Source organism: Colias philodice, chromosome 12, assembly GCF_061535455.1.
Source record: "Colias philodice isolate Cphi_HAF_F1 chromosome 12, ilColPhil1 Martin Lab GWU primary, whole genome shotgun sequence".
NCBI classification, from domain to species: domain Eukaryota; kingdom Metazoa; phylum Arthropoda; class Insecta; order Lepidoptera; family Pieridae; genus Colias; species Colias philodice.
This window is the reverse complement of record NC_143097.1, coordinates 1,108,090-1,125,698: the sequence shown is the minus strand read 5'-3', so window position 1 is coordinate 1,125,698 and position 17,609 is coordinate 1,108,090. Positions and strand designations below refer to the sequence as shown.

The following is a 17,609-nucleotide window of genomic DNA, read 5'->3' as shown; positions in this document are numbered from 1 at the left end:
TATAAGCGATACAAAAGACTTTAAACATAAGTTATTACCACAAGATATGAGGTGTTAATTTCAATGAATGTTTTCTACAACGCAGCTCTAACATTGTTTAATTTATTTGCTTTCTTTAGGTTTTTTACTATCGTGAGTCTAGTTGTTTATACACCACAATGGTTGCTAGGAAACAATACTTTTCCAGGTATTGGAAGAGCTAGCAAGTCCGTTACCCGAATCAGACGGTCGCAGTGCTGGCTGGCGAGCCACCAGCACTTCGGGGGGGTTACGTCGTCGCGTGTGCGGGGACTGGGGGGGGAAGTTGAAACTGTTGAGACACCGGTCAAGGGGACACGTGCTGAGACTGCGGTTTCGGTCTGACCATGAGCGGCACTTCGCGGGGTATCGGGCGAAGATCTCGCTGGCGGATTGTGAGTATTGTGGGGTGTGAGTTGTTGGGTGGGTGTGTGATTGTGAGTTTTGTGTGGTGTGTGTGGGGGGGGGGGCTGTGCTTTGAGTTGGTTTACTGATTATTATTTGTATGAAAGAAACACAATATTTGACGAGACAGTGTGATAAAAATGGATGTGTGTGGTGTGCTGTGGTTCTATGAATTTATTACAATGTTGAACTTATTTTGACAAACGGTGTAATATTTTAAGTTTTTTAAACACTGTTTAATATGTTTACTTACCTATTGCCTGATTTAAACACATGTTTTAGTATTGAAAAATATTATATAATAGTGATAAGAACAGTTACGTCTTTACTAGCCAAAAATCGATTCATCTTTAAAGCAACTATAAAAACTATCATTTATAAACATAAGACATAGTTATTACTAATAAATACCAAATGAGGTGATAAAACAAAAAAATATCGTTAAAAGTCTGCTTTTCTCATCACGCTAAACTATCTTTATCTCATAAAAAGGTGGTAAAAGTTTGAGGAAGTACTAAATGTTTACACCCCTTATAATAAATAACGATTAAATATTTTTCTGATTTAATATGACTCTTCCAGTTACTCTAAGCATCTTAATAGGGAAAAATCCTTCCTCTTCAGGACGATGAGACTTTTACATTTAATTAACGATTATTTGTACCATAATATCGAAACAAGTTAGCTTAACTCCAGTCGCCACTACAACAGATCGTACAAACAAATAACAACCTTCTCGCATTGTGATAGTTTACACAATGGACTGCATTTAAACTTTATTAGCATCCAACTAGCCGGCTTGTCCTAGTTTTAATTAAGTTTTTGAACGTACTTGTGTAGTTCTTGTCTCTCGAGGCAATAAGATAAGTTTGCAGCGGTGTGCAAATATACGTAAAAAGACTTGGTTTTGTTTAAATAGCATGCAATCAACTTTGGAACTAATTATCGTTTTTATGAACTTTACATCGTGCAGAAGTAGAACAGTCGATAACGAAAACTTTGCGAAAGCTTCACCTGAAATACAGCATTTTATCAAAATAATTAATATTACATTTTATATAAATAATTATAAGCAAGATAACTAGGACTAAAATTCGCATGCAATTAATACTTACACAGCCTAATTATATAATAATATGTTATATAAATATGTATAAAACACGAAAATTCAATATTAAAATGCGCAATTAGAAAACTAGTCCTGACTGACGATTCACTAGAGCCCAGGTCTAAATATTTCAGAACTTTTAGTGCAAATTATACCCAATAAATATTGGATACCCTTGATTAAAAAGATATTAATTAGTCATACAGTGTAGAGCCATCGAGTGGATGGTCCTCAGACGAGCTCGACTTGAGTGGACCTTTCGTGGCGTTTTATGCCGGCCACATTTTAAATGTTCGCATTTTGGGTGGGAATGTTTTTATAGTGTTTTATTTTTAGATATTTTTGGCATTTATATATGAGTATAGTAGGATTGTCTGGCAGTTGAAATTCGACATCTTTCTTGGGAAATCATAAAACACAAATGCGGCAAACAACGACTACAAATCACATTGTAAATTAAAAAAAGACGCTATTACATTCACAATATGTTGTATAAACCCTCTAAAGAACGAGCACGAGAAAATATTGCACTGACGATTAACTAAAGAGATTAATAAAGATGAAAAATCAATAGCAACAAAAGGTTCTCTAAAGCTAGACGTTTGAAGTTTTCATTCGTGCACAATATTTGCACACTGTACCTATTGTATCATCTTTTCGGCTTATACTCCGCTCCATTAAGCCGGGCTTATACCGGCTTACTGTAGCTTAGTTTTATTTGAGACGAGACAGAGATGCGATAGTTAAGTAAGGTTAGTTTATGGCTTGTGAAGTGATCGAGTGCGGAGTTTCGACATGTTCGAGGAATGGCTACTAAATGTTTAGAGGCATTGCCAATTTAGTATATTGATCATTTGTGTATTGTTTATATTCATATTTAGGTGAATATGCATTATGAGTAGTTTATTTTTAGGAATAAACAAATCGACACACAGACTAAACATCTAGGTATAGCTGAGAAGCTAATAATTTGTGAAAAAAATAAAAGAAAAACTTTTCGATATCAAAACGAATCAAAAAAAATTATTGATTAATAAATCCTATATTTTAATAGGTACCTGTGGTACCAAACAATATAATTAAAAAAATGCACTCTGTTTTATTATTTTATTATTCTTACAGTTATTAAGGAACGAGATATTTCCCTCTCACTAAATAATGCAAGTATTTATTCTCAGCTCAATCATGTATGGACTCGAAGCAAATCCTATTCAACGGCTACTGCTATCTATTCTCTGGTTACCCGCGAGCCTCCTGGGACACGGCGAAGCAGGTGAGATATTTCCTGATAAAATATGCAATTCATATCGCAAGTAATGGAAAATGATTGTGCATTTTCCGTAAAAGTTTCTGCTGCTATCATCCATCATTGTTACGGATGTAGTCTAAGAGCTCTGTGTGACGTTTAATAGTACCATAAATAACTATTCTAAGTAAAAAATCCCTTAAATACGATCGGACTCGGTTTTTAAACTAAAACAAGCTTAAGTATGAGAAGTATTGTAACCTAGTAACTTTGTAGATAACCCACAGAAGGGTAGTTAGGATATCAGACGTTAAGACATTCCAACGTTGAACGCAGTTCAACAAATGACGACGTTGAACACAGATCAATAATAACTGAATCATCAAACAAACGGATTTAAATTGCATCGAGAAAAGTCACTCGAAAAATTCAATCTAATAAGCACAGCGCAAACGTGACACAAAACTTAAAATTGAAAAAAATGCGAAAAGTTTGGCTAATAAAGTGTTTTAGAAGTAATCTCGAAGATGCGAAGCGGAGTGTGAAATGGTGTTGGCAATTTTTTGGATCATTTCTCCCGCCGCCAAGTTGCGAATCGATACGACTAACGAGCGCAACTCACTTTGCCCGACTAACTTTGCCCACGGGTAATTTAGTCAATCTGCGCTCTTGATTATTGTAATTGTTTGAGTTGCGAGTTCCGAATTGTGAGTTTGGTAGTGATCAGCAGCGCAATCTAGTGTTAATCGAATGATATTTGTGTGATCGTATTTCGATCGTATACTGGAGAAGTTTTGTTTCGGGGAAATGAGCTACTTGTGTCTTAAATTATACCTTTATCTTGTTTAAAATTAGGTTCTTTGCGGTTTGATCCGAAATTATACGATCTGTTGCATTTTCACAATAAATAATATGGTAGTTATGAAATATGGGAAATATTCATTAAAATTTTATAATTAAAATAAATGATAAATCTTGTCACTGCCATTACTATTGACGAAAAATCTTGTATACTATGATTAAATCGAAATACTTTCCCTACAATTTGTCTACTCTTTTCATTCCGTGCGATAAAATAAAAGTGAAATACAAAAGCGAGTTAGATGTTTTGTTATTCAAACGATGAAATGTACCCATTTCAAGAGATATCCTTTTATACAATTGGGTTTCCAAGCTTGTAGCGCGTTCTGCGAATTTATTTCTCCCTTAGGACGGCTGCGATTTTACAGTTCCATGCTGGTAATTTTCTCGGAGGATTATTATAACATTTTGGACATGTAATAATTTGCGTTATATATATTGATGTTAAGATAAAAGGCAAATTCTAGCTATTTAACGTAGGAATAGAGAATTTATCATTATGGTAAATAAACCTTTCACTCCTATTTCACGACAAATTTCCCTTTTGTCGCTAAATCATGTGTAAAACCGTCTTAATTCAGTGCACATATTTATTTTATAGCCTCTTTACTACATCAAATAAGAAAGCCAGAAGTTAGATTTATATTTTTATAAAATTATGCTTGTATGTTTAAGAAATACCTCGTAGCTCGAAACGTTTGTTTAAGATCACGTGGAATCAAGTTTGAGAGAAATAATATTTGCACTGCAAACTCGTTCAAGACTTTTCAAGACTTCGATATATAAAATTGTAAAAACTTTATATAAGTTTTTAAAGTAGCTACACGTTATTTTAGTTTATTTTTATTAAATTACCTCTAAACTTGCGTTACTTACGGAATTAGGTATGTTATTTTTCTTATTTAATGTTAGTAAGGTAGTAGGTAGGTAGGTACCACATATTAGACCATGATGTTATAAGTAGATTCAATTACATGTAACTCGAAACAAAAAACGCCAATTCGACACCCATCTAAAACTTAACACTAAAAAACTAACACCATCCGCAGATATGCGAAGGCCTCAACATGCAACTCGCGTCCATCCATTCAGCGGAAGAACAGCGCTTTATCGTATCAGGCATCCGACAGAGCGGGGAATACAGCGCTGGTGTAGTGCACTGGCTTGGGGCGAAGTTAGCGCTGGAAGCGCCGTTAGCGTGGCTCGATGGGTCCGCGCTGGGATATACCGCGTGGCCGCCGTACAATGATACGGAGGAAGCGGGTGATACTTGTTTGGCTGTGCAGGTAAGATAATTTGACATAGCGCTGCCCTGATACAATAGCTCAGCGCGAGCCTTGTGTAATAATATTATAGGGACAGCGCTGGATAAGTGTACTTACTGACTTGGCGCGTGGCTAGCACCCAAAGGGATAGATTTAGTATTATATATAATAGCTAATAATAAATTACATTGAAAATATAAAAATCTAAGTAACTAAGATTTTTATATTTTCAATGTAATGTAAAGATGAAACGAGAAGAAAACTCGTAAGTAAACACTATATAAATCAAGTTTTTTTCACAATCGGTCACTTTCACAATCATAAAAATAAACGTGTAACCCAAAATTTTAATAAAAATAAACGTATTTTACGAATGTGGAAAGCTTTCAAAATATGTAGTATCTACTCCCCAAAGTAAGAATCCTTTCATCCAACTAATTATGATCGATCTCGCTGTTTCACTCAATTTCATCAGCGACGTGAAAGTCTTTTAACTCTCTAGATATGACATAAAAGCAATATTATATTGAGACTTTAATTATTAAAAAAAAACGCAAAAAATTTTGAAAATCGAATAAAAATTTACCAGCAGCTCATTTGTCAACATTTGTCCATGCAGAAAAATATTAAGAAATGTGTCACGTAAGCAACGACCCTTATTTGAATGGATAACAATTTTTTATCTGTATCATTCTCACTTTACCCTTCCTGACCCTTTTTCGGTCGGAAATGCAGATGTATTATTTTTAAATGACGGGGATTTTGCGATAAACTTGCTTGTAATTTTTACAGTCGTCACAAGTATTTTATATCGAGTCTTCATGTTCGGTTTAGTATTCTTCTTTGTAAAACAAAAGCATATAGACAATAGTGTGGCCTAGTACTTATATTAACTTTTATTTATTTGCAAGCAAAATTGCAAAGTTATTGAAAAAAACAATAACTACCAAAAAATTAACATCACTGCCGTAAATAAATATTGACAAACAATAACAGCAATATTTCGTTCAATAGTAACGTTGGTCGTTGGGACAAATATGTGTTTGCTCAATAAATGTGCCCAAACAAACATATTGGATTGTTTATAATATTATTTGCATTACAATAAACTTTTATATTTCTAGAATATTATGTATAAGGATTAAGGAAACTGAAATAAAATACAATACGACAATTTTGAACTTATAGAAATTAAAACATTTTAAATAGGTTTCGACCAACCAGCTGTAGCTGTACCAAGTCTTAACGCGATTATTTCTTTAATTAAGGCTATTACTTGTAACCACGTTGCTGTAGCCTCTTAAACGTTGCAATAACTTAACTTTGAAATTACTTATATGTTTATATCTTTACTTTTAAAACAATAGGGATAGGATATATTCGTGGTAAACATTATATGTATTGGTGTTGTTGGATAAATAGCAAGCTTATTTATCTGGTTGGTCTTTAAGTTTCTACCCGACTCTACACTGTAAAAGCTTACTAATTCCATACATGATTAAATAAAATTCATGAGGGCTTCTTAGTTTTTAAATTGTATAAATAAATACTATAATATTAAATCTCCATACAAACATTAACACACTTAACATAGTTACAATCTAAGTAAAAAAATTTACCATTTTGATGTTTTAATTTAAATTGTAAACGTTCATATGCATTTGTGAATGTTATTGTATACGACATTTGTTTATTTTAATGTGTTACTGTTTTTTTTATCCCAAATAAAGATAATAAAAATAAAAAAATATATCGCAGTGGAAAACCTCCCCCGTACCGTCACAACCGAGCGGGTTATATTGGGCACTACGTCGTTGTTCTCTCACGGGCGGGTTTGTGTGCAAGCGTCGCCTCGCCGCGCGGCTGGTGCGTTCCAACCAGACTGTAGAGGGCGCTAGTGGTGAGTGATTACAGGCGAAAACATACCTACACACGATTATAATGAGATTTAGATGGGTTATAAACGATATACATACATACACCCAATGATATTATAGGTACCTAAGTAAAACATATAGATTATAGATGTGTTACCAACATAACATTCGATCTTCAAAAATGCTACACTAAGGGTGCACTCACACACATCAGTCACCGTCACGGCACGTCACCGGACAGGATTAAAAAAAAATATGTATCAATAGTTCTAGTATGACTCTGTTCCCACACGACAGTCGCCGGCACGAAATCTATCAGTGACGTCACCGGTCAGGCACGTCAAATAATCTTTCCATACATGTATCATACTTTTATCCCCACTCATCCGGTGCCGTCACGTCTCAGTTCAGTCAGCGTCGTGCTACCGTCAATTGCTACATGTTCTCTAGGGTGACACACGTCTAATCACTGACTAACCTGATGTATGTGTTCAATGATTCAGTCAAACCGGCGACGTGACTGACGGACAACATGACGGTGACTGGTGTTTGTGAATACGTACACAAACCGTCACCGATCAGTCATCGGTGACTTGACGGTGACTGATGTGTGTGAGTGCACCCTAACGCACACACGAATAGAAGTCAAAGTGAGATGGCTGCTTGGCATGATTAACTGAATCATCTCGTGGATGAAAAAGCAATCATTGCAATTTGCACACACCTGATAAAGTCGTTAGGTACAACATTATTGATAGGTTCTCTGGTATCTTCTTATATATAAAAATGAATCGCAAAATGTGTTGGTAAGCGCATAACTCGAGAACGTGTAGCGACACCTCGCTCTGAATCGCGCAAGCGAAATGTTTTCGCTACAGAGCTATATATACAACTTTCCGACATCATCCATCGGGGCCTTAACGGCCGGCCAGTCAAGTTGACTGGTCGAGGATCCTCCCTTTTTCGATGGAGGAATTCCACCTTCCTTCCTCCACAAACGGCTGAACCGATTTCGATAATTCTGTTCTTTATTATATTCCTTGAAGTACGAGGATGATTCTTACGTAGAGACAACGTAAATATGTACCACGGGCGAAGCCGGGGCGGACTGCTAGTCTTCTTATATATAAAAATGAATCGCAAAATGTGTTGGTACTCGAGAACGGCTGAACCGATTTCGTTAATTCTTTTTTTATTATATTCCTTGAAGTACGAGGATGGTGCTTACGTAGAGAAAACGTAAATATGTACCACGGGCGAAGCCGGGGCGGACTGCTAGTACTAATATATAACTATTGCTTATTATATTGCTGTCGAATTACACATATTTTTTTTATAATATTAATTACAGCATATTCACTTTCTAGGAGTACTAACAAGCCCATCCCACCCTTTACCTTACGCGAGTGAAACGGAACAAGTGAGCGTCGTACGCGGAGTACCGCGATCCCGCCTCGTGCTCGTGTTACGGGATGTGGACATTGAGTATCAGAGGGACTGTTTGTATGATTATGTTGAGGTTAGTGTATACTTTGCTTTACTTTACTCTCTAGTTGCACTAACAAGCCCATCACACCCTATACCGTACGCGAATATAACAAGGCAGGTAAGCCTCGTACTAGTTGTACATCGCGTACCAGCAGGACTGTCTGTACCATTATATTGTAGTGAGTTTATAAAGCTACTTTATTCTTGAAGATTTCTTCCTGATTCGCACTCTGCGTATGCTAACAAGCTCGTCCCACCCTTTACCGTACGCGAGTGAAACGGAACAAGTGAGTCTCGTACGCGGTTTCTATGATTATATTGAAGTGATTAGCTATATCATTGTGTCAATAATTGCAATAAAATCAATAATTGCATGTTTAAATAGTGTATTTTAATACATTAATTAGTTTGTTGGTAATAAATATAAAAGAGAAAATAAATATTCTGCATCATCGTTGCGGCGGATAAATATCCGCCTTTAAATCTGTGTGGTGATTCGCTAACATCAAAAACATCTTAGTTATACTTATTCAAAACTAGTAGTTTGATGTTTTTATTTATGTACTACGAAGGTGCTAGGTACGTAATATATACTGACGTTCACAGTTAACAGGTCGCGAAGCATTACTTGCATGAAGCTGCATGATATGTGTGGAAAATGAAAGCTTTCCTCTTACACTTAAAAATATTTAAGTATATTATGATTTTATGATTTTTTTCTGTACAAATACGTTTCTTCATATTTCTATTACTATTTTTCTTATGTATTTCAGTTTCGCGACGTGGTTGGAACAAAATCGGCTCGGTACTGCGGCACATTAAGTGAAGTGCGCTGGGTCGCATCGAGCAATGAGGCTATAGTTCATTTTCACTCTGATTATAGGTGAGTATACAACTACCCACATTTATTATGAATTTGTAATCTTTAGCTATTCTATGTTGAACAAAATCTTTTAAAGTGAAACTTTTATTACCTACATCGTCTCAAACTTTTTTGTCTATGTAGCGCATGTCGCGTGACGGTCGACTGCCGAGTGCAGTGTTCGGAACCGTTCGAACAGTTTCACTATTACCGTGGTTTCATAAAACCACACAACATTTTTTTATTAGGTTGTAAACGTACACCAAACCTATCAATTTTAATGCGCAAAAGCCTTTATCAGATATAAAACAACATAAATACTTGTACATTTTAATGTTAAAAATAGGCATAAGCAAATTAAAATTAGATTTTTTTCTGATGTTAATGAATTTATTTAGGTATATTTGCTACATATTACATCAAAAAATCAATTATTTACCCTTCCAGTATACAAGGCACGGGTTTCTCACTCACATGGGAGGCTGTAGAACTAACAGACTGTCCCTCTCGCACGTACACTTCTAAAGCGGGAACTATCTCGAGCCCCAACTACCCGCATTTTTTGTTGCCGGATTTGGATTGCACTATTGATATATTGGCGCCGGCAGGTAACGTGACTTTGTAATCTTAATCTTATCTTATCTTAATACTATTATAAAGGCGAAAGTTTGTAAGTATGGATGTATGGATGTTTGTTACTCTTTCACGTAAAAACTACTGAACTGATTACAATGAAATTTAGCACACATATAGAGGGTAACTTGGATTAACACATAGGATAGGTTTTATCCCGGAAATCCCACGGGAACGGGAACTATGCGGGTTTTCCTTTGAAAACGCGGGCGAAGCCGCGGGCGGAAATCTAGTCTAGTATTATATATACATATGTGAATTTTGTAGTAATTTGAATTGAAATTTAATATTTTGTAAAACAGAAGATTTGATTCAACTTTGAAAGAAACCGTGGAAATGTTATCAGGATTATGTTATTCTCTCTATTTACCCGACTGCCAAAGAAGGAGGGTAATGTTTTTCGAGTGTATGTAAGTATGTATGTATGTCTTTTCCTTTGTGACCACCTGTAGCCTAAACGGCTTGATGGGTTTTGATGTATGAGGTATCGTTAGATTTGTCTTGATTACGGGAGTGTCATAGGATACATTTTATCCTAAAAGTCCCACGGGATAAAGACATAATAATATTTTTTCTAAATTTCCCTTTAAAAAAATATGTATGCGTGTGCAGTCGGGTATTTTGTTTTTTTAATAATAATTGCTTGTTTACTAAAAATAATCGGATAGCAAAAAATTTTATTGAAATTTTTATATAATATGTAAAAGAACTGCCCATATCTTTCTCATGTTAATCGTAGTACTAACTATACATTTACAAACTAACTGAATTTAGTACTTATAGACAAGTATATTAAAACTGAGTCAATTTTATCGTTAGTGAATTTTTATTAAAATATTCAATACACAATACCCAAAATTCTTCTATAATAAATTCATCAATAATATATTTATTTTGCAATCTCTTCCAGGCAAGCGCGTGTTCCTCAACATAAGCCACTACGACTTCGGCTACGGTACATTCCTCAACGGCGTATCACAGAACATTTCAACGCCATCTACCGACTCGTTCCTAGAAATTATTCTAGATGGAACTGTTCTTAGAACATTCCAGAACGCGAGTTTACTCACTGGTGGATTATTTGTATCGGAAAATGAAGTGTTACGTCTGCGGTATAAAACTGGAGCTAATGTGACGGGAATTGGATTTGTGGCGCATTATGAAATGGGTATGTCTGTGTGTTTGTTAATTGTTGTGTCGTAAAATATCACAGTGCCATCTGCCGACTCGTTCCTAGAAGTTATTCTAGACGGAATAGTTCTTAGAACATTCCAGAAATGTGAATGTTACGTTTGCGATATGTAGGACGGAATCCAATGTGGCTCGTGTTGTATTCGTGGTGCATTATAAGACAGGTAATTTTAATTTTTGGAGTGTAGATAAGTTTGTTAATTTTAAGTTTTACATGTCAAGCGATATCTTAACTTGTTAACTGGGCCTCAAGTCCGCTATTTTATTTTCACAACATTACAATTCAATTGTCAGTCATTACAATCCAATTATAATTTTGACAAAATTCGTAATCTGCAAAATTTAAGTCATTGTCGTAATTGTATTGTAATGGTCTCACGATAGCACAATTTTTAATGTTGAACATTTTATTTTAATATATTTATGTATTAAATTGTCACATAACTTATTCCAGTGAGCTCACTCAACATAACCCACGTGCTCCAACAAAACGACGTCCATTCGGGTCAAATCGTACCCCTATTGAATTTTTACATATTGCATTCCAGTGAACTCGCTCAACATAACCCATGTACTTCAACTGCCTACCACTCGGGGCCACATTACACCTCCAAATTGGCCTCTCCCATACCACGGTATCGTGCGATATAGAGCGGTAGCACCACCCGCACATACTATAGGAGTTTCGTTTGGTGCTGCGAAGCTTGCGTCGGTAGCGAGTGGGGGGAATGGGGGAAGTGGGGATGGTGGGGGAAGTGGGGAGGATGGAGAGGGTGGGGTGAAGGAGCTGTGGCCGTGTGGGGAAGGCAAGGGGTGGATTGAGGTGCGTATAGAGAACTGTTTTGTACTTTATTGTTAAATGGAATGTTTATGCTTAATAATTTTAATAAACTAGTGTATATTATATCAGAGAGGCTTTGCATTTATTTTTAATTATGTTTACTTATAAGTTAATGCATTTTCGGTTAAATATAATTGTTTTTTTTTAAGTATCCTAGTGTCTAGGATGTTAAATAACATGCGTCAATTCGAATTATTGTATTTTATTTCATATTTTCAAATCAACTCAAATTTAGTAATGAACTGCAAAATTAGTTAACAGTAGGAAACTACAAACGTGCTAAACTAAAAACGCTATGTCGTTGTTAAATGGTCAAATAATTATCTTATTAAAGCTTTTGGAAATAATCTTAACTCCATTATCTTCCAGGTGGAAGACCCATACACCTCAAACTCAGGCACGCGGCGGGCGGTGTGCGCGGGCGTCTCTGCGACAAGCCCGTTACTCGTGCGCTCCAACTTACACACACTCATCATTACGCAACATTCTGATAGTACTCCATTGGATGTGGATGTGGAGATAAGTGTGGATAGCGGTGAGTTTGTGTATTTGTTGATATTAAAGTTCTGACTTGCACACGTAGAGCTTATTGTGATATCATATACATATAATTATGTACAGTCACGAGCAATAATATATGCCTAGGGGGCGATGTGCAAAAATATCTGTCACTAGAACTAATTCAATAATATCTGTCTGCCCGTATACAGCAAAAATATCTGACATTAGTAGGCAGCATAATAAAGTGGCATCAAAATTATGTGACGAAAATGTTACAGCAAATAATTGTGACAACCTCTCACGGCATAAATATCTGACATCAACTAGGAAGCAATAATATCTGACACAATTTCATATTTCTATATTTTGCATCGATTCCTCACAAAAAGCATAAATATGTGACATCAACTAGGAAGCAATAATATCTGACACATTTTCATATTTCTATATTTTGCATCGATTCCTCACAAAAAGCATAAATATGTGACATCAACTAGGAAGCAATAATATCTGACACAATTTCATATTTCTGTATTTTGCATCGATTCCTCACACAAAGCATAAATATGTGACACCGACTAGGTGGCAATAATATCTGACACAATTTCATATTTCTATATTTTGCATCGATTCCTCACAAAAAGCATAAATATGTGACATCAACTAGGAAGCAATAATATCTGACACATTTTCATATTTCTATATTTTGCATCGATTCCTCACAAAAAGCATAAATATGTGACATCAACTAGGAAGCAATAATATCTGACACAATTTCATATTTCTGTATTTTGCATCGATTCCTCACAAAAAGCATAAATATGTGACATCAACTAGGAAGCAATAATATCTGACACATTTTCATATTTCTATATTTTGCATCGATTCCTCACAAAAAGCATAAATATGTGACATCAACTAGGAAGCAATAATATCTGACACAATTTCATATTTCTGTATTTTGCATCGATTCCTCACAAAAAGCATAAATATGTGACCTCAACTAGGAAGCAATAATATCTGACACAATTTCATATTTCTGTATTTTGCATCGATTCCTCACACAAAGCATAAATATGTGACACCGACTAGGTGGCAATAATATCTGACACAATTTTATATTTCTGTATTTTGCGTTGATTCCACACAAAAAGCATAAATATGTGACATCAAATAGGAAGCAATAATATCTGACGCAATTTTATTTTCAATTTAATATTGAATTAATACAAAATTAATATTATAAATGTGAAAGTTTGTATGGATGTATGGATGTTTGTAACTCTTTCACGTAAAAACTACTGAACCGATTACAATGAAATTTAGCACACATATAGAGGGTAACTTGGATTAACACATAGGATAGGTTTTATCCCGGAAACCCCACGGGAACGGGAACTATGCGGGTTTTCCTTTGAAAACGCGGGCGAAGCTGCGGGCGGAAATCTAGTACAAAATAAATAAATTTTATTTTGACTACGTTGTTTTAAAACATTATTACCATATTAATTAATATGTGCCGTCGTTGTATACTACATATTGTATGTCTTGATATTATATCCTACTAGCTTAACACCCGCGGCTTCGCCTGCGTTTTCAAAGAAAAACCCGCATAGTTCCCGTTCCCGTTCGTTAGTGGGATTTCCAAGATAAAAGCTCTCATAAGCGTTAATCTAAGTTACCTTCTATGAGTGTGCTAAATTCCATTTTGTCTTTTATTTGTGTGAAAGAGTAACAAACATCCTTACATGATACTCACGAACTTTCGCATTTATTATATTAGAAGGATATCATATCATGACAAAATTAAAGTATTCATATATATACTTATATGAATGACCACTTGGGTAGATCTATTTTATTTGAAGGTTCAGTGTAACCTTCGTGTATTATTTAGAAATTGTTTTGTCACATGTTTTGTTATATTTGACGTTAGCGGCGTTTGACACGATTGCTCCGTTATTCATTTTCATTTACCTATAATTAGCCTACTTATAATATTGCTATTATTTTCTTGAGTATCGAAAATTATGGCAAGTTATCAAATTATCGTAATTTCATAAAAAAAATATTTACAAAATATAATGTGTCTTTTGTTCATATTCTTACCCCAGCAAAATACAAAACACTAATTCAATAAAAAAACGTTTGGCCTTTTTAAAATCCTATCCTATCTTATCCTACTAGTCCTACTATAATCCTACTTCCTATCCTACTAACCTAGTATTATTAATGTGAAAGTTTGTGAGGATGATGATGATGATGATGATGTATGTGTGTGTTTGTTACTCTTTCACGCAAATACTACTGACATCTACTGAACCGATTACAATAAAATTTAGCAGACATATAAAGGGTAACTTGGGTTAATACTTAGGATAGGTTTTATCCCAAAATTCCCACGGGATCGGGAACTATGCGGTATTTCTGTGAAAACGCAGGCGAAGCCACGGGCGGAAAGCTAGTGTCACATATTTATGCTTTTTTGTCAATTTTGAATCAATTATATTTTACAATACAGAATTATAAAATTGTGTCAGATATTATTGCCTCCTAGGTGACGTCACATATTTATGCTTCGAGAGGTTGTCACAATTATTTGCTGTAACATTTTCGTCACATAATTTTGATGCCACTTTATTATGCTGCCTACTAATGTCAGATATTTTTGCTGTATACGGTCAGACAGATATTATTGAACCCGTTCTTATGACAGATATTATTGCTAATCTGCAAATGGTAATATATTTATGCTTCTGACTGTACGCGAAAGGTTAAATATTTACAAATTGTAAACACGATTGATGTATTGCTATAAGTCATCTTGATTGGTTGTTTTCTGTGGTTGTTTTATTTCAAGCTAATAATGTTCTAAAAATTAAGCAACTAATGAACAGCTACAAACTCATTATTTTTTTTTTCAGATCCCGAATACCATAACAAAATGCTTGCGCTTCCCGATGAAACGAATTTAGATTCGTGTTACCCAAACCCTTGTCTCCATGATGGCCGTTGCACTGCAAATGATTCCAGAAACTTCTGTCAATGTTCTGGGTTTTATACAGGTAAGTTATTGAATTATAAATTTTAAAGCTAACGAGTTAAAAGCTTTTTTTTAAAAAAATATCTTTTAAAATATGATTTTGTGTCACATTATTTCGGAAACATATATTTACTTTTTAGCTCGAAGGACCATTTTCTTTAAAAGAAGTGTGAATTTAAAACACATAGTCGATTATCAATTTTATATGCCACTATTACTTAATATTTTTAATTTTTAAAATTCCGTGTAGTTCAGTGAATTTCGATTTTACATTTTTTCAACAAAAAAAAAAGATTTTTTTTTATTATGTATGTCGTACCTATATAAATTGCCTATGAATGATTGGATTGAAGTTAAATGAGCAGAAAGGTACGTTCAGACGCGTGGCAAGTAGCTCGGCAAGCACTATCAGACTTTTTCCATTTTTATATTTTTTACGTGATAGAAACTGCGGTACAGTTTGTTACGTCATACAAGTTCATTGACCAAGCGTTCTCTCGCACAGGCGCGTTCTGCGCCCTCACCGCGTGCGAGCGCTCCCCATGCATATACGGAAACTGCACGGAGTGGTCTGGCGGTGTCGGGGGGGATGAGGCCGGTGCGGGCGGTGCGGGTGCGGGGGGCGGGTACCGCTGCTCGTGCGCGCGCGGCTGGCGCGGGCGGCGCTGTAACGAGCGCGTGCGCGCGTGCGCCGCGCGGCCCTGCAACCACCGCGGGGCTTGCCTCGAGCGCGCCGGCAACTTCCTGTGCCAGTGCAACCCCTCCTGGAAGGGCAAGCGGTCAGTAGTAGTAGAGAGTAGAGTGCGTCTCAGTGATCATCGCAAACAACATATTTCTATTTTAAGCTATTGCATAGCTTCTATCGCGGGCCTTAAGCGCGGGGACCGCATCGAGAAATTCCGTAACGAAAAAACCTCACGCTCCTCACTCCGACGGGCACGGAGGTGTGGCTTGAAGGCATAGCATGCAATAGCTTTACCGCCGCAGTCCCCGAGTCCCACACGTCGTTTTTTTATCATTCACCACTAATGCATTTTATCCACGCTCCGAGACCGCACTAACTTCAGAATGTAGATAATATACAGCGCTAGGTCTATTTCTATACACTGTCAGTAAAGTAAAGCCTAAGCGATTATTTTAGGTTAAATGATAAAAATACTGTGTTTTTTGAGTGCGCACAACATACTGTAGCCAGCGACTGCACTGCACTACAATCAGGTTATATTCGGTGATACTATGTGTACAAGGAAGATAACGACAAATCTTTTCCAATAAAATCCCCTCTAGAGAGGTGAACACAATTGTCCAATGCTACTTTAGTAAATATGAAAAAACCACAATATCGTTTTCATTTTAAAGTAACAAGAAAGTAGTACAAAAAAATAAAACAACTGTTTCTTTAACAATTGAAAATATTATACAGTAGAACATTCAAATCACAAAAGTCAAATAAAATTTTGTTAAACTTAAAATAATTTCAGATGTGAAATACCGAACCCGACCCCCAACATCGTTGGTTTGGGCACCAGAATGATGCAGGAACCATTTTGGCTCGGCTTATTTGCCGTGTTCACTGTATTGGGTATGGTCGGCCTCGTGTGGTGCGCAAAACGACACTTTCCAGAAAAAATAGAAAAACTCTTAGCAGAAGAAGCAGACAGGTGTGCGAGACGTAAGTAATATTTCATTATTTTCCATAAAGGCACAGAACACGGAAAGAAATCAGAAACCTCACAAGCTTCCCACGTATTTTAGGTAAATCTACACTAACGGCTTTAGTTAGGCAGAACTTGAAGCACTTGACTACACAAGCTGTCGATTTGATCTCATTTCTTTCTATGGTAACGAAAATTGCTAACGTTTGCTTACAAGTTGCAGTAGACCAAAATGTTATTCTGGTACAAAAGTCTATAGAAAATGAAACATTAAACATTCGCAATTTTCTCGTAATCTTAATGTTGAATAACAATAGATTCTATCATATAAAAGTAATCTTATAGCATAAATTTAATATTTTTGCGATGTAAGATGATATTCTCTAAGTACGTAGAATATTGTGTGTCAACGGTTATTAAAACAATATCTATTCTTGTAATTTATCTTTAAATACTTTATGACGCGCCTCAGAAAAACTAATTCGATCAGTAGTTCTACTTAATTAAATAAATGCAGCAAAATATAGACACAGAACTAATTAAATTGAATGCTGTGTAAAGTATTTTTGTTGACGATTTCAAATTGCTTACAATCCACATAATTTCAAGAACTGT

The 17,609-nt window shown here is 35.6% G+C and overlaps 1 protein-coding gene and 1 long non-coding RNA gene across 2 annotated transcripts in view; one reads left to right on the top strand and one right to left on the bottom strand.

Moving 5' to 3' along the window:
- The window catches only part of LOC149483754 (uncharacterized), a 92,281-nt gene that overhangs the window by 36,568 nt on the left and 38,104 nt on the right, over nt 1–17,609 (bottom strand). The window lies entirely within an intron of this gene.
- Nucleotides 1–17,609, top strand: part of LOC149483757 (uncharacterized) — a 190,310-nt gene that overhangs the window by 163,710 nt on the left and 8,991 nt on the right. Inside the window, exons 10-23 of the mRNA XM_089702006.1 lie at nt 188–413; nt 2,710–2,804; nt 4,688–4,924; nt 6,662–6,803; nt 8,148–8,299; nt 9,042–9,151; nt 9,578–9,738; nt 10,674–10,931; nt 11,503–11,666; nt 11,739–11,777; nt 12,165–12,330; nt 15,221–15,361; nt 15,845–16,118; nt 16,821–17,011. Of these exons, the coding sequence (XP_089558132.1) occupies nt 188–413; nt 2,710–2,804; nt 4,688–4,924; nt 6,662–6,803; nt 8,148–8,299; nt 9,042–9,151; nt 9,578–9,738; nt 10,674–10,931; nt 11,503–11,666; nt 11,739–11,777; nt 12,165–12,330; nt 15,221–15,361; nt 15,845–16,118; nt 16,821–17,011 (2,356 nt within the window). The remainder of the gene's footprint in view (nt 1–187; nt 414–2,709; nt 2,805–4,687; nt 4,925–6,661; nt 6,804–8,147; nt 8,300–9,041; nt 9,152–9,577; nt 9,739–10,673; nt 10,932–11,502; nt 11,667–11,738; nt 11,778–12,164; nt 12,331–15,220; nt 15,362–15,844; nt 16,119–16,820; nt 17,012–17,609) is intronic.